Source organism: Aquila chrysaetos, chromosome 8 (assembly GCF_900496995.4).
Source record: "Aquila chrysaetos chrysaetos chromosome 8, bAquChr1.4, whole genome shotgun sequence".
Lineage (NCBI taxonomy): Eukaryota > Metazoa > Chordata > Aves > Accipitriformes > Accipitridae > Aquila > Aquila chrysaetos.
The window spans coordinates 10,400,654-10,424,777 of NC_044011.1; the positions used below are offsets into that span (position 1 = coordinate 10,400,654).

A 24,124-nucleotide genomic window follows, 5' to 3' on the forward strand; every position below is an offset into this window, starting at 1 on the left:
ATCAGAGTTATAAATAGGAGTGTGTCTTGAGAAATATAAAGGTGTGTGAAAAAAAAAGAAAAAATCTTTCCAAACTATCTCTTCCATTATTTCATTTTTGTTTTAATGAAGAACCTTTTGGGGAAATTGCTATGCTTGAATAACATGAAGAATGTACATGACATTTTATTTCATTCACCTGTGACCCTGCCTATTATTCTTCTCAGCAGTCCAGAAATGAAATATTTCATAAGCTATTTGGTCTTTACTGGCCATTTAATTATTATGCACCTCATTTCTTTTGTTTAGTTGTTAAATTAAAAAAATATATATTTAATTTTCTGTGAGTTTGGGGCTATTCTATAATTTCATAGGATATCCCAAGGTGTGTATGTTACTGTAAGATAACACTGGCAGGTCACTAAAAGCATTTGCCTCTGCCTCATACTTCACAACACCCACAAGGCATGCGTTATCTCAGAGTACCACACGTCTTGTTAAGCCTTACATTTTCTGTGGCTGATGGACAAGCTTACTGTCCGGGTCTTAACAGAAATGCTACTTTTATATGTTTATAGCTCTCCCATTGTCTACAGTTCAGTGCCAAGATGCACATCCATCATATCACGAATGTGTATAATGGGAAGGCACTTAGACCAAAGTCAAGACAGGGATAGGCGTAACACTAGTTTCCTTTGAAAATCTGCAGAAGTGTGGGCAGAGTTTGAGTGCAGAGTTGCTAGTGGGCTGAGATGGCCCAATAGCAACACCGTGACCACCAATATTTCCAAATACTTTCTGGTTTAAGAAAAAATTTCAGTACAGAAGACATTAATAAAACAAGATTTACAAAAACTTGCTGTAGGTTGACTCCTCAATTATCAGGTGTAAAAAATGGATGTACTGGGAAGGCCTCATGTAAGTAATCACGTCTGTTTTAATTGCTTGGCTTTATATAGTTCTAATACAAGTTCTTAGAAAATTTCAATTAAATAAATTTGCTGTGAACTAGGAGTAAAGACCTAATGCAAAATTTTACTTAAGCATCTGCTTATACTTGAGATCCATTTCAGTGAGGCTATTCAAATGGTTTAAGTTAAGCTCATTCTTAATGGGGACCTAATGTCTAACCTGCTACTCTCAGGCATTAGACATTGCTCTCATTAAGAATTATACATCTTAATTCCTTGTGTAATGCCATGTGTATATATCCTTAGCAGTCATTATCAAGACAAAAACATCTAATTGGATTCCATAGCGACAGTGGCATCGGTCAAAAATCAGAGAAATTCCATTTCTTTAAATGAAGGTTTTTCAAAAAATAGCAAATGCGTACATTATTGCTTTACTTCAAAGGCAATTCCTTTCTTTTATGTATTGTCATATTACTAGTGCAGGTGGTATGTACATTATTATAAATACAGAAAATCAGGAGTTTGCATCTTGTAAAGTTATTTCCCTTTGGAAGCTTGTATGTGATTCATCAAGAAAAGGTGCTGTCATGTAATTCTACTTTTGTGTGTGTGTGTGTATGTGTACTGAGCAGGTGCCTAGGTAGTTACTTCAAGCATCCAGGATGTTGGACAAGCTAGAGCAAATAGTTGTTAATTCTGACTTTCTAATCTTATCTTAACAAGTAATGAGCATTTACCAAATTCCTGGTACTGGACACTGACTCCTCAAGCGCTAGAGCCCATGAGCAGAGGCTATATAAAATGAGCTGAACCTAAGCATGGGATTCATTTCCAACTTGTTCCTTGAACATGAGATCGAACAAAATGTTGATACAAACCTTGAATTTTGCAGCTTGGGACCATTTTTAATTTGAAAACATAACACTTTCTGTTAATGGAAAATAGAGATAACTTGAACTGTAAGTCAAATTGTATCCTTTTCCCATTAATACCTACCAGGTTTTCATGAACTACAATTTTCTCATATTGCAGCTGAGAAAAGTGATGCACACTTGATTCTCCAGTGGGAAAATAACACATATCACAACTTACAGGGGCAAATTAAAGTCCATCTCTCTTTGACAAACGTGATTTTGCCACTTCAGTGCAAGCAGGCATGCTTTGCCTCTTTTTGTTTTGCTGCTTATAGAAAAATTCTGACCTCCTGTGTATGCAAAAATCAGACTGAAGTCAGAAGGAGCTTGTGGCACACAGTTGTGGCACACAGTTGCAGTAAACGTACTACGTAAAGGTAACACAACATAAGACTCAAAACAAGGTTTGCTAATGGTCCTTATTTAATAAAAAGCCACAGTAATAGCCCCCAAATACTGCAATAAGACAACTAGGAGCTGTAGTGGTTTGGGGCTGTTATTGTTGAGTGCTTTTAATACAGTTTGCAAAAGTAACCTTTCTTTGTTCTCTTTGTGAGCTAGCAGGTTGCCTTTGAAGGCAAAGAACAAAAATACAGTGGGGTCATACACTAACAGTGGCTATTTTCTTTTTTCTTTGCATTAAATTCCCAGTAGCAAAGGGATTTGAATTTTGAAGGGAAAAGAGAAAAAATATGACATTTTCCACCAAATTATAATTATTTCAAGGTAAATGATAAATTTCTATTTATCAGTGATCCATTGGTATGTTTCTTTCTTCTTTGATTTATGCAAAAAGAAAACCCAAAAAAAGGCCAAACTATCCTGATTAGCAACAGAATACAACCACAGGCATGTATGCTCAAGTAGTGGGGATTAGACACACACTAATAATTTCCTCAGGCTCAGTTTTATCTGAATAATATATAGAAAAAAGCAAAGTTTCCTTTTTTTCTTTTTCCCCCTTGATTAATTATCTGCTTTTTATACAGGTCCTGAATACAGAATTTCGCTCATGCTACCCTACTTACCATTGACTCATTTGCATAGAATGCCTTAAGGATACCTCGGGAGGTAGAAAAGGTGAACGTCTCCAAACACATACCTTTTTGTTCCTACCCCAAGAGCACTCCAAAGTCATGTGGCTTCATAGCTGGAAGGCTTCCAGGTGTGGCTGCTTCTGAGCCTTTTGAGAGCAGGGAAGGGGATGAGAGGAAGAGATGATACAACTCGTGTTAGACTGTAGTATTGTTCTTACCGGTGTCGGTCTAGTGATATTGTTAGCATTGTTATAAATGTATTATTGCTTTTATTAAGTTCTAACAGTGATTATGAGGCTCTTCCTATATTCAGGAGCAATGTGAGAAGAGTTCATGCTTCCAGGCTGAACAAAAGGAAAGTGAAGGTATTGGGAGAGAGGGAGTAAAAAAGAAGAGAAATTTAGCTCACTTTTTTTTTAAGACAACAGGTTTTTAAAGGCTTGAAAAAAAGATTGGGGGGGGGGGGGAAGAGAGAGGAGCTTGAATTTTGTTTCAGAAATGCAATGAAGAGAGTCAAGATGTAAATGTAGCCAGAGAAATGGAAAGAAAATATGAATTTAGATGGAATGCATAGGAAGAGTAATGAGAGGGGAGAGGCCCAGGAGGAGGTACATTACTGCACCAGAATGTCTCAAATGATAAATATTTAGGTGTGTGCTGTGCTTGTCTAGTGACTCTTGATGCCATAGAGGGGTATGAATTCATATTCTAGACGTCAGAAACAGGCAGGTAGGCCCTGATCCTGAGCAGCTGTAAATTAATGTAGCTCCACTGGAGAAAATGGAGTCATGCCCATTTCCATGAGCCCAGGATCTGGCCATGATAGCAAGAAATTTCACACATAATCAGATCATTAGAACACAACCTAATTATCATATAAGATGAATTCTTGAACTCCCTTTCTTATTAAAAACAAACAATAAGCCCTACCACATTGGTTTCTTAGAAGCAGTAAATAAATGAGGCATTCATCAGCTGTGCATGCTTATTCTAAAGAAGTAGATCATTTGCACTGCAGTCATTAATTCCAGAAACCTTAAAAAGGAAGTGCCAGTTCAGAGTTCTTCTGAAAACAAGACATGTCAGTAGGTGTAGGAATCTCCCAGTGGTACTTGGAGTGACTGGATCATGCTTTTCTGAGATGTCAAGCAGCCTTTGTTCCTGTCAGCACCAGTACTCAGATGCACTGTGTTTGATTTGTCTCCTTGCAGGGGATCTTTTGAACCAAGGCTGATTCATGGATGTGTTTTAGTCAAGCATAAACTGTTTTTATACAGAAGTCTGGTCTACTCTCATGTTGTGCAGAGGTTCCAACTTGGAGTGGTCCTTCCGTACATGTGCCTGTGCAGATATATGTTTCCTTGGGATTTAAGGGTTGCATCTGCTTTGCTGACTGTGCTGAGAAAAGGGTGAACATCTGGGTTTGGTTTAGTGTAAACTGTTGTGCCATCCAGATTGTAGTTCTATATCATAGGTTTACTAGCAGTGAAATTTATGCTAGTGTTGGGTCCTAGGAATGCACTGTACATCTATACCTATGTGTGTGAGGAATATTTCTATACAGTCATCCAAGATTTTCTTGTCGTTACTGATAAATCCCATGGATGTATAGAGAGCAAACAGCTGGAGGAGGACCTTGCATCTACACTGGAAGTAACATGCCTTTGATGAAGCCTTGTTGCATGACTTCTCCCTTGGTAAAACCAGGCAGAAGGTGACTCCTAAGTATAGACCCTAGGCATATTTGCACCTGAGAAGAACCTTTGCAGCACGTTAATGCACTAAAGTTGACATAGGCAAAGGATTCTCAGGATCATGCAGAATCAGGGTCAAAGCAGGGTCAGCTGGAGCAGTTTCCTCAGGTCAGGTCAAGTGAGGTTTTGAATGTGTCCAAGCATAGAGACTCCACAACCTCTCTGGGCAACCTGTGTCTCTGTTCAAAGTCTAATAAACAACATCTACTGCTCTCCCTTCATCCATCCAAGCCAGTCATCTCATTGTAGAAGGTTATCAGTTTAGTCAGGCATGGTTTCCCTTTCACAAATTTATACTGACTACTCCCAATCACCTTCTTGTCCTTAGTATGTCTGGAAATGGTTTCCAGGATTTGTTGCTTCATCAGCTTCCCAAATGACCAAGCTGAGGCTGACTGGCCTGTAGCTCCCTGGATACTCCTTCTTGCCCTGCTTGAAGACAGAAGTGACATTGGGTTTTTTCCAGTCCTCAGGATCCTCCCCTAGCTGCCAGGACCACTCAGAGGTAATCAAGAGTGGCCTTGTAATGATATCGACCAGCTCCCTCAGCACTCATGGGTGTATCCCACCAGGGCCTATAGACTTGTGTATGTCCAGTTTGTTTAAATATTCCCTAACCTGATCCTTCTTCAGCAAGGCCAAGTCTTTCTTGCTCTAGACTTCCCCTTTGGTCCCAGGAACCTAGGATTCCTGAAGGCAGGTCTTGCCAGTAAAGACTGGGGTGAAGAAGGCATTGAGTACCTTGGCCTTTTCCATATCTTTTGTCCCCAGATCTCCTGCCCCATTTAGCAGCGGGCCCACACTTTCCTTGGTCTTCCTTTTGTTGCTAATGTACTTGTAGAAGTCCTTGATGCCTTTTCTGTCCCTTACCAGATTCAACACCAAGTGGGTTTTGGCTTTCCCAACCCCATCCCTGTACGTTTGGATAGTGTCTCTATATTCCTCCTGGATCCCTGCTCCCACCTCTTGCATGCTTCATTTTAATGTCTGAGTTTAGTCAGGAGCTCCTTGTTCATCGTACGGGTCTCCTACTACTTCTTAGTGACTTCCTGATGGTTGGGGAGGACCATTGTTGAGCTGGAGGAGGTGATCCTTGAACATCAACCAGTGTCCTGGATGCCCGTTTTCTCTAGGGCTGGTTTCCATGGGATTCTTCAAAGCAGGTCCCTGAACAGGCCAAAGTCTGTTCTCCTGAAGTCCAGGCTTGTGGTCCTGTTTTTTGCCGCCTTCCCTCCTCTCAGGAACCTGAACTCCATCAATTCATGGTTGCTGCAGCCTAGGCTGCCTCTAGTCTTCACATCTCCACCCAGTTCTTCCCTGATGGAAGTATGAGGTACAGCAGACCATGTCCCCTTGTTGTGTCTTCCATCACTTGTGTCAAGGAATTGTCATCAATGCACTCCAGAAAACTTTTAGATTGCTCATGCCCTGCCATGTTGCCTCCCAAGCAACTAGAGAAATACAGTGCATGTTGGGTGATTTGTAGATCTGTCAGAAATCCAAAGAAAAGTAAGAAAATTGCTGAGTTGTAAAATTATTTTTTATAAACATGAAAGATTTATGAAGCGTATTTTTTGTAGACGGGGATCTTGCTACCTGTCAGTACATGCTGATACAGGACATCATTTGTTGGTTTTATACACATGTATATGTATGCAAAATCTGAATATGAAGTTTCTTTTGCTAAAATGTTTATTGTGTGGTTCATCAAAATGGTGCCAAGACAAGTGCCAAATTGTTTGCATTTCCTGTAAACCAGCTAATGTTCTGAGCTTACATTTCAGGGATCATTTTTTGGTAGTTTGTATAATTACTTTGCAGAAAATGTCTAGGATCAACAAACCAGAAAAGGATCAGTTTGAAAGGTCAGACAAGAAGTCACATTATTGACTGGGTATATACTCTGTGAACACAATTAGCACAAACTGTGTAAGTTTTAAAAAACATTCTTGTTTCAGAAGAAAATGACTTGAAAACTCACAACTAGACTTTGCACTGAAAAGAAGGTGTAGAAGTTGAGGGATCCTTAATGGGAGCTCTGGGTTGTGACAGGGTACTCCTGGCATGAACCAGCGCAGCTATCATTGACTTTTAGTCAGACCTGCGTTTCTCAGGAAACACCTGCTTTTCTTCCTTGAAAGATGAAGCGTGATATTTTCATTATTATTGCAATGCTTTCTCCAGCAGTGTTTATAGAACATTTTGCAAAGATGATGCCCCCTTCAGGAGAACCAGATATGAAGGTTTTCGAAAATTCTTGCAATTTTTTTCTCACTTCTCTTCAAGACAATTTTTGTTTTCGTTTATTCCACTTTCAGATGACTTGGAATTGCCGATCCTCAGTCTAAATTCATCCTTTGGAGCTTGGAGTTGATGGAGTTCCAAGGTCTGGCTATATCTAATTTTAGACTGAGGCTTAACACCAACTTTTCGTCTGTTTTTGAAATTTACCCAAAGTTTCTCAGTGTTGTTCAGTGTCAATATTCAGGCTTAGAAACACCTCTAATTAGAATCATCTAATGCAGGATCTTTTTTGCAGTAAAATACTATTCACACTCAGAATTTGAACCGAGCAGTTATTGAACTGAATGGGGCTGGTCTTTGAAGAGAACATGGATTGGATTTGACAATTGTAGATTAGTTATTCCCTAATTTTAAAGGATTTACTTCTTCAGAAGACAAACATAAACTAGAAGCAGAACAGAGGCTTAAGGTCATTCCTTCCCCCACCCCCCAAAAAAAAAAAGAATTTCTCTCAGAGAAGTATCCTAATGCCTTGCTTAATCTGGTCACTAAGAGGAAAGGCACGTGCGCTGGACCTTTGTGCAGAAGCTAGGCATTGCCTTAGATGAGAGAGACTTACAGAAATATGTTATATTTTGTGCTCTCCCCAGCACATAAACTAGATGTGTGTTTATAGTTATAAAAAGCAAGTGCTACACATAGAAGATAGCATGAACCCACTAAAATACTTAAAACAGCACCATAGTTATCCGAGATACGCTATTTATGCTATTTGATCTTCTAGCTGGTCATATTTAGAAGGGTGTTCCTTTTACAGGGCTTCAGCTGTTACTGGATTCAAGAGAAGTAAGATGCAATGCCCTTGAAGCAAGGAGCACCCCTTGCTCCTTTTTATGTGTTTCAGTGCATCTGAATACCATTTCTTCTTTATGAGACTGTCTTGTCAGGACTGGTTTTGCATGTATCAGCTGTTAGTAATCCTGGACTGGATCTTAGCTGTTGACTATGATTTTTTTTAGAATCTTTTTCTATTGCAAAAGCTTAGCAAAGCCTGCTGGTGTTGATTCCTGTGTCACTGCTGCCATCTTCTGGAACGTTTTTAATATTGCTGGGTGGGCTTTTTTTAATGTCGATGAATTCCGGCAAGCAGGAGATGAACAAAATGTGTGGTTCTTACACATGGTCACAGGAACACAGTCCGAATGGCACGGAATAAAAGTTTGTCTGTGGGGTGCCTTGGTTCTGTTAGGGATATTTAAAAAAACATTCAGGGAAGTGAGTGGCTTGACTTCTATTGCAATTCAGTGTGAATTAGGCACTGAGTAATTGCTTAACTCTCATCAGCTTCCCAGCCTGCGTGTTCAGTAGTTCATTTCAAGAACCACGTTAATGAATCCATCAGATTTCCAGGTCTGTTTGCACATATAAATGTGCAGCTAGATGCTCAAATGCCCAGGGCATGCATGCATAGCAGCAGTATTATCATATGGAAATAGGTTTGTCATACTGTCTAAGGGCATATTAATTGAACTCCAAAGCTGCTAGCGCAGGAGCTAAAGCCACAGGCAGTAAAATTCATTCCTCATGACATTCCTTGTGAACTGATATATGCATTCAGCAGCAAAACATCTTTTTCAAACTTGCAAGCAGTGATATTTTAATGTAGTTTCCAACCACTTTGTTGCAAAAAACCCCCAGCTTTTGACATCACACATGTAAACTGATGCATCTTCTGCAGGAAGAATATTTTCAACAGATACGCTGTTATACTTGTTATAAAATGCTTTGTCTCACACTTTCTAAAGGCTTCTCAAGATAACTATCATTTTTCCTCTTTGCATCCTAGTTCCTTAAAAATAACACTTCCTTCAATATAAAATTTTACTTCTTATTCTTCTTTGTATCCATTTTAGTCGTGAGAATGTAGATACTAGCTTTTTTTTCTTTACAACATAACTCATGCTCTGACTTTATCTGCTCTGGGGTAAATACCATATTGTTCCACTGGATTTACAGTGGATTTCTGCTAGTGTAAGAGGGAGAGATACACAGTTTATGTGTTATTATATATGCTTATATATATTATGTATTTAGGGATTTGGTTCTCTTTTTCTTTTTTTTTTTCTCCTTATAACTTGTAAGCGGAATGCTACATTCTTTTGTGAGATACTCAAAATATAGAGAATGATATCCACTAGATTATAAAAAATTTTTTGAAAAATCACAGTTTAGATACGTTTTACATCTTTGACAGCTTTAAAAATGTTCGTCATATTCATAAATGACTAATCCCCTGATCCCTTGCATTTAGTTTCTAATATACTCCATTAAATTATAAGGTGGCAATAATACTGGCGTTTTTTCAATGTTTCCTCATATAAATACTATGTAATTTCTTATGGAAATCATTTGTAGAAAATGTAAGTTTACCTGCATCTACTTTGCATTTTGTTAGTCATCCAGGCATAAAATTGCTCAAAATTATACACTGGATAGATGTGGTTAGGTGTTTGTACCACTTACTAAAGTTACTTAAATGGGAACAGAATTAAACCAATACACAACTGTGTGTTCTTTCTAGTGGTGCCAGCAAGAACCTAATACTGAATTAAATTTCTTTGTCATGTCTCTACTACACAGTGAAGTAAGGGATGTCTGTACTTCTGCACCCCCAAGCGAGCTCCAAGCAGTGCCGAAATATCTACCCAGCATAATACAGCACCCTGCAGAGACAGTAGTCCAGGTCCCAAATGCGTTATACCTGTATTAGCTACAGATTACTGACGTGGCTGTAAGGTAGCGTGGCTACCTTAAAGCTTCTCAGCAGTGTAAGCTGCAAGTAAAATTCAGGTTTGCCACCTGAAGAAGAAGGAAAGGGGCTAGGCTACTGCTGCATAGAAATGAGAAGGCAGAGAGGAGAAGCAGGTGCACGGGAATTAAGAGCCAGAGAAGATGCCTGGCTGTGATAGCTGGTCCTGTAGGAGGGGTTGGAGTCCATGGCAGCAGCTAGTTCTGGGGCTAGGAAGAGCTCCTCAAAGTAGTGATGTTTAACATCTGAGGTCTTGTCATAGTCCCTGTAGCATGGGACAGAAGCCTCGTGCTCTCCGCTTGCTGTCCGCAGCTCTGGCACAGGTGAGGTAAGCAACAGGGACAGGAATGTCTTGCTATGTTTAGCGGCCTGCTGTAGGCAGCTGCCTACTTTGTTGAAGCTTGTCTGGCTTCCTTTTCCAGAGGTAGCTAGGTTGGCATCAATCTGGGCATCCCTTCCCAGTGCTTCAGGGCACAGTATTGTTCTCCTCCCAGTTAAAGCTGTGCAACTATGCCAGGGCCATGTACGCCTGTTCAGACAACCAACACCATGGTCTACTTTGCAAATTTTCCAGTGTTTGAACTCATGTTAGCTTGGGTAGTCAGCTATCAGGTGGGATTCTTCAGTGATAACAAGACCTGACTCTATTATGCACACATAATAGCACAACAAGTAACAGGTTTTCATACTATCAATATACCACATAATCTTATTACTAACTCTGCTTTATAGATTTTTCGTTCTTATCTTCTGGAATGGGCTAGTAAGTCTCACATCCCAGCCAACATGCTAAGAACAAGATTGTGCAATACTTTTGTGCGTAGCTATGGAGTAGAGGAATCTGGAAAGAGCATTATCCCTTCTCCCACAGGGGCCTGAAGTAATTTCATCTGAGAGAAGCACCTGGGTTCCTCTCAGCTTCTTTCTTCCATTCTATCCCTTGCAACACTTGGACTACAAGGCAATTCAGAAGGGGGCTGGAAAGAAGTAGTAAGATTGCCCATCCACATAAATCAGCAAAGAAGATTTGAGGAGGTCTGGGACAGGTTCTCTGAGCTTACGCTGTCCATTTTACCAGTCCGTCTTTTAGGTTAATGCCGCCTGATGTAAGGCAAGCTCCAGGAGAGTCTGGTTGTCTACGGACACAAACTCATCAGCGCTCACTGAAGAGCCTTGGGCTGTACATGCCATTATCTCGATCTCAGGGAATGAGCCCATGCGTTGTTTTGCAGAAGTCAGGAGGGAGACTTTCACTTTCAGATTCAGAAGAAAAACATTGAAATCTCTGAGACGTTTTGATGCAGTCCTACACTTAAAGCTTTTAATGTTTATAGAAAATTGCCTCTTATAGTATTGACGGCAAATTGCCCTTGGATTGCAAAAGCTGCACAGAGACTGCAGCTATATTTTTGACACCATGTTTTGATAGATTGTCGTGCTTCTCACAGAAGTTTGATTTTAGATTAAATATGCATAGTAAATGTGTGTACTTTATTATAAGGAAAAAGACCAAAATTGCTCTGCAAGTACTACCGTGCTTTGCAATTGCCTTATATCTGATCAAACCGGTGTCATTAAAAAGGGATACTTTTTCTACTGTGGCATTTATCTTCATTGTAGTATTTGCAGGTTTTTCTATAACTGACAATTGGCAAAGCCACAGATCCTAAGTAAACATAGCTACTGCAGATGGTATATATTCTGCTTTTAAAGTTTCTTGCTGTAAGCACGAGAAATACCAAAAGACAGGGTGTGTGGATGACGGTCTCACACTTGGTGCTGGGTATAACAGTGCCAGAGGCAAAGTCAATCCAATACCCAAGACGTGTGGTTCACAGCCGTAGCACGACAAGGACTGTGATGTTGGGGCGGGGGGGGGGGCGTTAATTGACTTTGGATGGAAATAAGAAACAAAGTACATAGTTTCAAAGTAAAAAATGTTTAGTCTGTGTTTATGGAGGTTTGAAGTCTAGCCAAGAATCCAACTGCTCTCTTACTCAAAAGATACACTATATGGTAAAATCTTTTCTAGTGAAATTTAGCATCTGGGGACTTTTCTTAAGAAAAGAAAAAAAAAATCTCGATGTGTATATCACTCACTATAACATTATAATTTGTACTTTGGAAAGTGCAATTGGAAGCTATATTTTTCTAAACAGAAACACTATGGAGAGATGACTTTGGGTATTATGGGCAGTGCCATTCTATATGTCACTTTCCGATAGCCTTGATTTCCCTTAAGGCATGCTCATATCTTCAGTATAAATCCCTGCTCCAATCAGCAGCCTATAGTTTGACTACAAAAGCTCATTTAGGATTGAAACTTCATGCCTTATAATATTTTACATTTTCAAGGGGACTTTTTGATGAGGTGATCATGTTGTCAGGTGAAGAGAAGGAATTTTTTTGCCTTTCCGGTGTTTTATTTGTGGTATTATTTAATGAAACACTCTCCGGGTTAAAACAAACAAACAAACCTAGTTGAAAAATCCTACTAGTCTGACAAAAAACCCAAACAACTATACATTTTCTGTATACAATATAAACGTTTGCTGGTTAGAACTCAAAGGAGCTTCTGTGTGTTTGGTGACTACTTATTTGCACTCCTCCATCATATTTTCATTTACCAAAAAAGAAAGCATGGAAATACTTTACTGATTACCTTTACTAGACTTAAGTTTTGACCTGATGAAACAAGGGTGTGGTTCTTTTGAGGAATGATCTGAGATGATTAGTGGGGAGTCCAATGTTTAGATGGGGTTTTTTAATGGTTTTGAGGAACCTTTGCATCTCTTGCATGCTAGTTTTGCACTACTGGCAGGAAGCTCCAGTACTGATGGACATGTTGATCCTGCCTTCATTCAGTAGCTTTAATTTTCATGACTCCCATCTGTGGTGAAGGGTCCAGACAGCTAGCACTGAATGAGGGAAGATCAAAGAAAAAAAGGTAGAGAACAGAGAAGGCAAAACAATTTTGATAAGATCGCTAGTCATATTCTCAGTGACAAAAGGTCATATCAGAAGAAACTGATTTCATTATGAGATTACAAGTTTGATAAAAGTAATTGCACAAAATCAATTTCATTTTTTGTAAGACTTCAAACTACAGAATATACTGATAAGGAAATCATCACCATAATGTATCAATAAAAGGCTTCAGGGAGCTGGGTTCCAACTGACATGGTTAGGGTCTGCGCAGCAGCATTGTCTCATCACTATCAGATGATGCAGTATGGATGCCTCACTGCACTGTGGTCATGTGGATTAAGCACTGGCAGATCACAGAAAGTAGTGTTTTCTGTGAAGAATCTTATGTGTAGCAGGGTATTGCTAGCAGCATTCAACAGGGACTGACAGCAAACCTGTCACGATTCAATACTTGACAGTGATCCAGAAGTAACTACAAAGACTCTGCTGATACAGGACAGCAATGATACAAAGATTAGTCAAGTACAATTAATGACAAACATAAGACAGTCCCCAGAAAAGTGCCATGAATATGATTTGGGGCTGGGGGAGAGAGGGAGGAGGAATGGCTTAACCAGTGAGAAACTTAAGAGTTTCTCTGTTTAAGTTAAAGAAGATTCAGAGGTATCTTAATTACAGTACATAAGTACCTTCACAGGAAGAAAATATGGGATACTGAAGGACTCTCTATTTTAGCAGAGAAATGCAAAGCAGAAAGCAGTGGCTGGAAGCTGAAACCAGAAAGGCTCAAAGTAGACATTAGATACAATTTTTAACAGTGATTCTGAAGGGCCTTTAAAACACTATACCAGAGGTATGAGGGCATCTTTCCTCACCTGATGTCTTTAATCTGCATGTGAATGTCTGTTTTGGAAGACACACTTTGGCCAAACCATGTATCATAGCTAGTCTATCCTCAGTCTAGCTAATAGTGATAACCGTAGGAGTGAAGACATGGCAGTCCAGACTTCAACATGGATTGCAGAAGCCTGGTAAGAAATCTGGGTTTGTGCTTGAGTTGTGAGCTCACACAGAAGTCTCTAGCAGTGCACCTGCATTGCTGCAGATCAAACCTTGGCTATGACTACCTCACTGCAACCTTGCCTTTGTTCTGCTGTGTATACGCATGGGAGGAGGTATGGGTGAAAAAGAAAAGGAATATCTGAGTCGAGGAGTAACCTTAAAGTTAGAGTAGGGAGCTCAAATTTGAAGCGTTGTGTAGGGAATCAAGAATGGGAGTATTGTATTGAAGTCGGAAGAAAGATAATTTTAACAGTAATATTTTATAAGCACTATAGGGAGATATTATCAGAGACCAAAGAAAAGGCATTTGCAGTAGGCAAGAGAGAGAATGAGAGCTGTGGTGCTTAATCCAAGGGAAAGCAGATCTTTGAAATGTTGTGAAAAAGGAAATGGCAAAATCTTGTTTCCAAAAAACCAACCAGCATAGCATGTAAATGACAAACTCATTTTCCTTTCATCCAAAAAAAGAGCTACATTCTGCTCCCACTTCCAAACTTGAAACACTTAAAACACTATAAATGGGCCAGTCAGGAATAACTGAGACTACAGCTTGGTTTCACCATCCTAGTTTTTATTCAGCGTCACTCTTGGCACTGCAGATATCATCTGTGGGGTTTGAATTTCAAAGAGCTGACCAGAGTTTGGTCTGATTTTACCTTTTGTTTGAATGATCATAAAGATAGGAGGATTTTAAAAACAGGATCTGGATCCCTGTTGAGGTTTTTAATACCTCCTGTTCTGAGGTCACTTGGATTCAGGGTTTCTGCTTAAGCCTATTGCATACGTTTTTACAGATATTCAAAAGCCTGTAATAGCACACACGCAGGTTATATTAATTTCCAGTGCCTAAATCCCTTAAGTGCTTTGGGGATTTCCCTGCTAATCCTCTTTTTAATGCATAAACCTAGAGGGTAGGTTTGGGACCTTTGGGATTTATTCTTTGTGTTGGTTGTTTTCCAACCGAAGAATCTTTCAAGGGTAACAACAGTAAGTGCTAAATATACAAAGACGTAGAAAGTTTATATGCTGTTTATATTATCACAGTAATCTGCCAGTCTTTTTTTGGCAAATGAAGGGAAAGAAAGTGTGACTATTATTAGTAATTACACTACTTGTAGTAATTTTAAACACTAGTATTAAATTTATGCAAAAGTGTTAAATCCTGACTGAACAACTTAAATCCTTTTCTTTCCAAGGGCAAAATAACTGTATTAATATTAATGAAGCCACAAAATACAAGTTAACTGACAGCATTTTCGCAGTTGCTGTATTTTATTACTGAAACTTTGTTATATTTTTCATGTCTGAATGTAAAAAATGAATAAGACTATCACAAAACTACTCTTTGTTGTAAGTGACATGCCTTTTCTTTATGATGCATGCCTTGCCATAAAAAGGGAGTGCTTAATGCATTTCTGTTGGGAGATGCCTATTTATTCTGACAAACCGATCAGCCTCCGGGGTGTTCTTTTGCCACAGAACTGATTTTACATCTCATCCATTATCTAATAAGATGTGAAAAGAGTATCCTGTCTCACCAAAAAAATCAGGCTTTGTTTCATTACACGGATGTGGCAGGCTCACTCATGGACTTACTTGCAGGATATACAATTGTTAGTGAAAGGCCCAGTTATACACTCATGCATGTTTCCAGTACAGCAAGCCTACGGGGAAAACATTGGTAACATTGGTCCTGAGGATTTTTGTTTTAAAGGTAAGTATAAAAAGTGGCCTCGATAATGAGAAAATGCATTTCACATCTTTAAATAATACAGCACGAGTTTATGAATTTTATTTTTATAATACATAGCAACACCACATAAACTAAGTTGTGAGGCAACCAGAATGTATTTGCAAAATATATGCCCTGGGGTTTTTTCTTTCTTCAGTGTTTCCCCCTTTTCAGTGTTTATGAAAGGATTAAAATTGCACTTATATGGGTAAAGTGAGAGAGACTGGAGAGACGAAAGCAAGCTGCAGTGTTCTGTGATAAGGCACTGATAAAGGAAGTGTGTACAAAACCCTTTCAGACAAATGTTTTCAGCCGGATGCGTTCATAAGGAAATAAAGTCAGGAAGGAAAAAGAGAGTAGGACACACAGTAGGAAATAGAGTTAAACCCGGCCATAACCTTAATTGTTAAGGGATAACAAGTCTTTGAGATATTAGGTTTCCAGGCAGAGGGTACCTCTCTATATGTGTTTGAGCAGTGTTCAAACACAGCTGAAACTTTTGACCACTAATGCAGTGCAAATTGTTCTTGTATTTAAATGATGCTCTATTACAATAACGCAGCCTTTCATACAACATACCTTGCAAAAGTGCCTCCATTGTTAAGCTGTTTGCTAACAAGCGCAAGTGAATTAGCAAATCAGTGTTAGTTGAAGTAAAATAAAACATTTTAAATCATTTACAAAACAGTGGAGAGAAGTGACAAGAAAGCAAACAAGTGATTAGGTTTGATATCTCTGGAAGTTAAAACACTCACTCCACTCCTCCACTCCAAATTTCCCTGACTTTCTGAATAACAGGATCAACCCTTTTGGACTTGCACAATGCTTCCTTTCATAAAAGTGCAGTTTCTTTAGCATGACAATGAAATACGATTTTCAATGCTTCTTAGAAAAGTGACAATACAGCTTGAAAGAGTTCAAAATGAAATTGCAAAAGCTGGAATTTGTGGCAGACAAATGTTCTAGTGTCATGTCCTCCTGATATCCTTTATTCATTACATGTGAATGCAGCTCTGTATCTAAGAATCAATGCTGTTTTATCAGTCTTGCTTATAATGCCAGTCAAAATGGCTTACCGCTGAGAGATCTTTCAGAGTCTGGAGTTGCATCAAGAGAGCATAGCTTTAAAACAGCATAAAAGAGACCCATTTTACATTATTGACTTTTCCCCTTACCTGCAAGGACACAGAATTTAATGCAGCATTGATGGGTCAAAGATTTTGACACATGTCAAGACAGATATCTTCATTTTAGCGTTTAAAAAAAGGCATCAAAATTGATACATATGAACCAGTTTAGGTGGCAGAGGCAGCTCAGACTGAGGTAGGGACAATTATTTTACTCATCTGCAGAAGACGTTACTTTTCAATGAAGCCTCATGGAAAGAACAATGTAATTTAAGGAAGACGAAACCAGAACAATTGCTAGAAATGCAATAGGGGTCTAGAGGTAGTCCCCTAAAACCCGTGTAAGTAACCTATCATTGTGTTCCTTCTATGGATCTTTTTTAAACCATTCTATAAAAGTCTATGGCGAGGATATAATTTTCTAGAAAATGGTATTTCATATGACCTATATAAAGTGATCATCCCCTAGTAAAGTCAGCAATAGTTTTGCATAGAGAATGCATTTGATTCAGAACTATGAATAGACAGTTCCATTAGCAAACACTATAAAACAGAACCGCTTGTTTCAGCCAGCACCCTTCTTGTATAAACAGATTTCACTGTAGGAGAAACACACCCAGAAGTATCTAGTGTGACTTTATGTCCTTAAATGGACCATGTAGCAAAATCTCATTTTTAATAATGGCATTTATGTTACTTCACCGATGAAATGTATAATAATAACAGCAAAATTGTTGTGTTAATGATCAGAGTGTATAATAAGATGCACAATTAGGAGGATTATGGGAATTTAATGGGATGAGAAGGGCAAGAGATCATCTGCTGTATGACTCTTCATGATTGTAACCTGCTGTCTATATCCCTAATGTGTTTTTATGACTTGTGTGCTTTGGTTTGTTTTCCAGTTTGTGTTCTGCCGTGAATGTAAAGAAGAATACCATGAAGGGGAATGTAGCTCTCTCCTCAGCACGCAGGGAGCCATGGCCCAGAAGGTAGGGATCCCACAACTCATTACATCCCGATCATTATCCCTGGCCCAGCTAAAGAGACATTTGTCAAATGGGTCCTAATTATAATCCTAAGTAAAAGCAATTATGTTCATGCTGAATTACTCCAGCCGTTGGAGTTGCCGAATTGGCTTTGCGGTGGATTTCAGTCGCTTTGATTGATAGAATAACTGAGTTCTGTCAGGAACACACAGGGCTCTGCCATCAGTTGATAAAGGAAAGGCCTTCCCAATGGGCTTCTGGGGTTGTCTCTATTCAATGTGGACACTTTTGAAAGGCTTTCTGTAGTCTTGCTGCCTTTCAGCTTATTTTCAGTGCACCAGTCAGGAAATCATGTGGGTTTGGACTGAATAACAGGGTTTTTATACAGCCTATGCAGAAAATGCTGTTGATAATTTATGTTTTAGCTTAGAGAAATAAAAAATGGATTGCCTAGGCTGGAAGCTGTTCAATGATAATTATTCTAGGCTGCTGTATAATTTTGTAGCTATTGTAGCTACAGACCTGTACAGGAAGTAGTTTTTCTCTCCTGGCATTTCTCTGTGTTTAAGATTAAAGTTTCCCTGCTCTCCGTAGCAAATAAATCACAGTCTTTCCAATTAAAAAAAAAGGGGGGGGGGGGGGGGGCAGGGGGAGAAGGTGCAAAGAACAGGAGAGATACCCCTTAAATATCTCACAGCCTGATGCCCAGGGTGCACTCCTAGGAAGCAGAAAACTGATATTCGGATGTCTGGCGTGTTTGATGCTAAGGGGAAACTCAAACCCTGAGCCCACACACAGTCGAACATGGCAGAGGCAGGATTGCGGGCAGGTGCTGACGGGGACTTGTGGCCGGCCAGCTCTCAGCGAGGTACACCCAGCTCCTGTCAGTGCCTGCAGGCAGGCTCTGTCTGATGCTGGCTTTTGGGGCCTTTCACTCTTTGAACATAGAGACTGGGAGGGAGCTGGAGGCCTACTGGGGACCTTTGCCATGAGGCAGTTCATTTGCCGTACTTTGGAGACACAGCACTAGGCTGACCTGTGTAGAGATTCTTCTCTTTAACCTTTCTTGGTGAAGCTCTTCTAATTTAGAAAAAGAATTAGCACTTGTTGAGACAGAATTAAACAGCCTGTATCCTAGTAGTCAGTCAGGGTATCTACCTCTGGTGCCCTGAACACATGTACTGTATGAGACCCCAAATCCATCTACTTTCCCAGCCTCTAGTGATTTGTGATTCAGATGCGGTATTTTGTGTTTGGCAGCTATCAGCAAATTTTTATTCTGTGACTCTGTGCAACCCCCTTTTTTGAAGCTATATATATACAAGGAGATTTGCAGCTTAACTACCCTCTCTGAAGAACAATCCCCTTTTGTTTGCAGTAGCCTTAGAACAGTCTTCCAGCTCCCATTCGCATTTACGTAAAAACAAAACAACTTCAGCAGAGTTACTTAGAGATACTGAAAGTATCTAGCAGCTTAGTAAAGTAAGAGACCAAGGCTCAATGTCTTACCTGAATTAAATAGAACTGGAACTTGAATATATCTCAACATGAACAGTGAGCCCTATATCCATTAAGTTATTTACGCCTAGAGTTTTGCCTGGAGTACTGAAAGTCGTCATGGCATCTTACAAATGAGTTCAACAATGTTGGCTCTTTGGAAGTTAAAGTTTGTATAATTTCCATGCTCTAGGGCAGAGATAAAGCTGTGCCAGGAAAAATCAGAAAACCATAGGAAGAAGTAGTTTATTTTAAATATTTGCATATTGCGTTAGCTTCTCCTGATGACAATGGGAGCACCTCATCCATCTGGTCCGGTATGTCAGCACATGAATTGCACCCAGTTAGACCCAGTTAGTCAACTAAGGAAGGTTGACTACTTTTGCTGTTCCAGTGTAATGGGAACATTTTTGCTGTTCCTGAAAAATTTCTTGTACTCTCAAAGAGCGGTTCCAGAATAGCTAAATGATAGTACCAGAATAACTCTTGCAGCTATGCAAATCAGCTCCTTAGTATAGACAAGAGCACAGACTACCCAAAATTCATTTAGACTCCAACTTAAGCTGAAGTTAATTGACTCAGGTCAGCTGCCTTTTCCTCCAACTAAGAGAGCTGCACTAATTAAACTTCTCCACAAGGTGGTGATGTGCCACTGATGGAATATTTTCCCTCACTTTCTGCAACCAGGCAAACTGAGAGGTAGCTAAATCAAGGCAAGCCCAGGTGCTGGTGAGGTGTTGGTTTAATCCGAATAGCATCACTGCAAAGCTATCCTGCATACAACACTCCCCTACAATGCATAGAAAACATTTGTGGGGCATATAAGGAAAGAAATGCGTGTGTTTTCACCTCTGTTTTCATCTCTCTCTCACTGAGATGAAACATTTATCCACCTGTGCTTTCAGCCTTTTTGTTCTGTTTGGCCGTCCCCTGCTAGGTGCACAACCCTGTGTGTCAGAGTTGACTTGCTATTATTGTACTGCTTGTTGAGGCAGTGAGAAGGATTGTTTTATCTTTGACCATCATCTGTTTCAAGGTAGGAATAATACACTTCCAGCTGTCTGCAGCTCCTCCAGTTTGACTTCTTTTGGGAGGCCTTGGAGAAGGAGATCCCTCAGAAAGAGAGGTAGAGCCTGATAGAGAGGCATTCAAGAGTCCATGAAAGCCGAGAGCTGACGAGAGTGACTGTGACCTGTCAGACATACAGTGGAAGCTCCAGAAGGAGGAGAAGGAAGCGAGAAGAAAGGGAATAAGCCTGTGAGGTGACATGAGACAACTATGAGGGTCCAGGAAGCAGAAACGGTGGTGGCGAAAGGGGTCTGTGCTTGGGCAGATGTTGGAAGGAGTGAGGAGGAAGCCGGAGGTCAAGAAGGGGGAGTGGAGCTGCTGGGACTGTGAAGGGAGGGAGGGAGGGAGGGCAGCAGGGTAGGGGGAATGGAGTCAGTTGGCAGGAGGAAGAAGAGGGCAACCGCGGCTGCAGAGCACGAGAGGGACAAAGCAGGTGCCGCATGTGGTCCTTCAGGCTATTCAAAATAAAGGGGTTTGAACCTTATAAAGGTGGCAAGCTAGAGGGCATTGCTTGCTGCTTGGGGTAGAAAAAGCAAACTCAGCAGCAGGCATGCAGAGTAGCCTAGCTTTAAATACTGGTATATCATGATCTTTCAGATCTATGCAGAGATATTGCGTGGTCCATTGGAATGGATAAATTGATCTCTTTCTACTGAAATGTCCATTTTTAGCCCTGATAGGCCATCGAAAGCTCATCTTAAGCATTTAGTGGTGCAGGGCTGATTATTTCCCATCTTAGTGTGTAAGTTACATTATTTCAGGGTAAATAAAATGCATCTGTGGCAACTTCAGTTGAGAAGCTTTCTTTTAAAACCATTGCAGCCTCTTGGAGCTGTTTGAAGTTTGGGATGAGAGAAGTAATCATATCTGATGGATTAAAAGGCATGGTGTGCATGATGGAATCAATGACACAGTAAAGGTGACTCCAGCCAGATTTAGGTTTAGAAATAACTGCATAGTCCCTGCTATGTACGCCACAAAACCAAGCTTCCTGGCCCCTTTTAACCTCACCCATAGACAGTCTATGCTGATGGGGAATCTAGCCATAAACCAGCTTCCTCTGTAAGTCCCCAGCTTAAAATTAGCCTAGGTTTCCTAGCACAAAACCTTTCTAGACAGTTTGCTTTTTACCACGATAAATAATGTATTTCTTGCTCACTAGCAACTGGACCATAAAATGTGACCACATATTAGATTTAAACACGTACAGAGTAGCTTCCAGGACTGTTTTGGTGCTGGGCATGTTGATAAGACATCTGCAAGGTAAAGTGTAATAGCAATAGCAATGACACTGATGTGAAAGTGGTGCATGTGTAAATAAGTGAATAGAATGTGGGGCACAGAGACATAAATGTTTGAAAAAAATGACACAAAATGGATGAAATGGGATATAAAAGGGTATGGTTTAGAGATGGTTCTATGGACAAACTTTCCCAAAGATGGTTTTAGCTGCTGATTATCTTGTCCTGCCAAGCCAATGAGTGTGTGATTATAAAAAGGTAACAGCTTCTTAGTAAGTTTGCTTTTTCAGAGGTTGCTGTGAATTTAGTAAAGAAAACAAAGTAAACCTCATGATAGATTTCTATAGTACAGCTGTACACAAATCCCTCCAATAACCTGCATTCAAAGTCTTGAGCCTAAAAGAGCACCTGGTGTCTAATTCATCAGTCTGGCAGTCTTTGTAGGACCCAGATGTAAATCTAGTTCATCTCATTTGAACAAACTCCGCTATTAACCCTAGGCCAGCAACAGCTGTAAATCTAAGCCTAGATAAAACATCCATGGTGGCTGAAGTCTTAAAGCTTGCCCAGTGGTCTCTTCTGCTCCATGCTGCAGCCCGAGCTCCTTAAAAATCCTGTCAGGCCATATCTAGTCATAGTCCAAGCCTTAATTCCAGCTAGTTCTAGCTACCATGGCCCTGCAAACCATGCAATCCAGCAAAATCCATCACTAAACATACATCTTTAGCTGCTGGTGCAGCTAAAAATTGTTACCAATTTCTTGTGCACAGGTTACAGAATAAGTTGTGTGAATTTCCGCTATTTTATTACATTGAAAATCTCATCACCTGCTAAAGGTGTTCATTTCAGACCAGGTTCATTGTATATGCAAAGTAAATTTATTGTTATCAAAGTCTTAGAAAGCTAATCAAAGAACTATTTTTAGTCCATTTACAATAACACAAGGCCTTACAGTTCAAATTATATGTAGTTAAAATAATGGATATGCAAACTTTCTGGTAGCACCCACTTCTCTGGTGTTATGTTTAACCTCCCACTGCCTCTCCAGGTCCTAAGCTCCATCGCTTCCGTCTGGGACAGGCTGGCATAGTGAGTCCTTTACCAGGAGGAGCATGATGTCGATATTGATGGGGTTTTTTTCCTTCTCACTGTATGGTCTGCTTGGAGACATTTTTATATAGAATAGAATCATAGAATCATAGAATCATTTAGGTTGGAAAAGACCTTCAAGATCATCGAGTCCAACCATTAACCAAGCCCACTAAACCATGTCCTGAAGTACCCTGTCCACTCGCTTTTTGAATATCTCCAGGGATGGTGACTCAACCACTTCCCTGGGCAGCCCGTTCCAATGTTTGACAACCCTCTCAGTAAAAAAAAATTTTCCTAATACCTAACCTAAATCTCCCTTGCCTCAACTTGAGGCCATTTCTTCTTGTCCTATCTCCAGCCACCTGACAGAAGAGACCAGCACCCACCTCACTACAACCTCCTTTCAGGTAGTTGTAGAGAGCGATAAGATCTCCCCTCAGCCTCCTCTTTTCTAGACTGAACAGCCCCAGTTCCCTCAGCCACTCCTCATATGTTTGTTAACACGCTCCTTCACTGGTCTGCAAGTCATCATTGGATCCAAATTTACTATCTATGGTGTGTTTTACCTAAGTCGGTTACATCTTTGTTCTCTTTGTTATCCCTAAGACTTGGTTTTTACTCAGCTCTCAAGGTTGCATTTGGATAACTGACCAATGAAGAGTTGTTTGTAGCGCCAGGTCCTCCCGTATCATCCTGTGCCAGTGCTCTCAAGGCCTCTGCTACCATCCCTCGCCCTTACTCCTCTGCGCATCATTTTATTTTAGGGTCAGAGACAGTTCATTCTGCCCATAATACCTGTACTTGTCATTGCTGTCTGTTAGTTAGAAAAATACATTGTAAACCCACGCAATTATGCAAAAGCAAAAGCAAAATAGGTACTAGTCACCTGGTCATTAGATAATTGCTGTCACTTGCTAAACCAAATCTCTAGGCAGGCCAAGACAAGTCCAGAGAAAGCCTGTGGTGCTGCCTTGGCACAAAGGCTGTGGCCTCTTAGAAAAAACGGCAACAGCATTTTTACTGGGCCACAAAGCTACATGTTCTAAACCTCCATCCACAATCTGTTTCAGTGTAAGTTTATAGCTAGTGCTGTAAAACTTAACTTCAACTCCACTCCAAAGTTGTGGGATGCTGCCTGGCCCAGCTGTAGCCCTAAGCTGGAGGCCTTGGTCACGCAAATCTAAAACCCTATCCCCAAAACTACCACCTTCGAATCAAACCTCAGCTGTTTGGTTTTTGGGACCCAGTCGTTACTGTAGCCAGGTAGCTGATGCAGGATCCAGATACCAACTTTGCTTTTCTGCCACTGGCAGTATAAAATATACCCAGAAGCCCCGTCAGCCCGGGAACCCATCAGACCGAACCAAAACTAGTCCAGTGCTCAGCTGAGTCGGTGCAAACCTCAGAGATACCATTTTTTCCAGACCTGATCCTATTCATCAGTACATGCCACCTGGGCCCTGACTGCAACCCTAACCATCGTTTCAAAGCTCAGACCTAACACACTCATGAGCAGTCAGGCAAACGACCAGCTCTGAAGCAGACCCTTCCCAGATCACTTCCCCAGTGCCTTTTGCTGCACACGTACGGCATAAAAACACACCCCTGTGTGCGCACACATCCAGGAACGCCTGCCACATCACCTGGCACCCTGCTGAAGGCTTTTGTAATGTAGCTCCTGGAAAGGCTCCCAGCTCACTTGGGCTGCAGTTGAGCCTCCAGCCCATCTTTCCCTCC

The 24,124-nt window shown here is 40.4% G+C and overlaps 1 protein-coding gene across 1 annotated transcript in view; it reads left to right on the top strand.

The window, feature by feature from the left end:
* Positions 1-24,124, top strand: part of PRKN (parkin RBR E3 ubiquitin protein ligase) — an 800,965-nt gene that overhangs the window by 765,073 nt on the left and 11,768 nt on the right. The window contains exon 10 of the mRNA XM_030022007.1: positions 17,406-17,492. Within this exon, the coding sequence (XP_029877867.1) occupies positions 17,406-17,492 (87 nt within the window). The remainder of the gene's footprint in view (positions 1-17,405; positions 17,493-24,124) is intronic.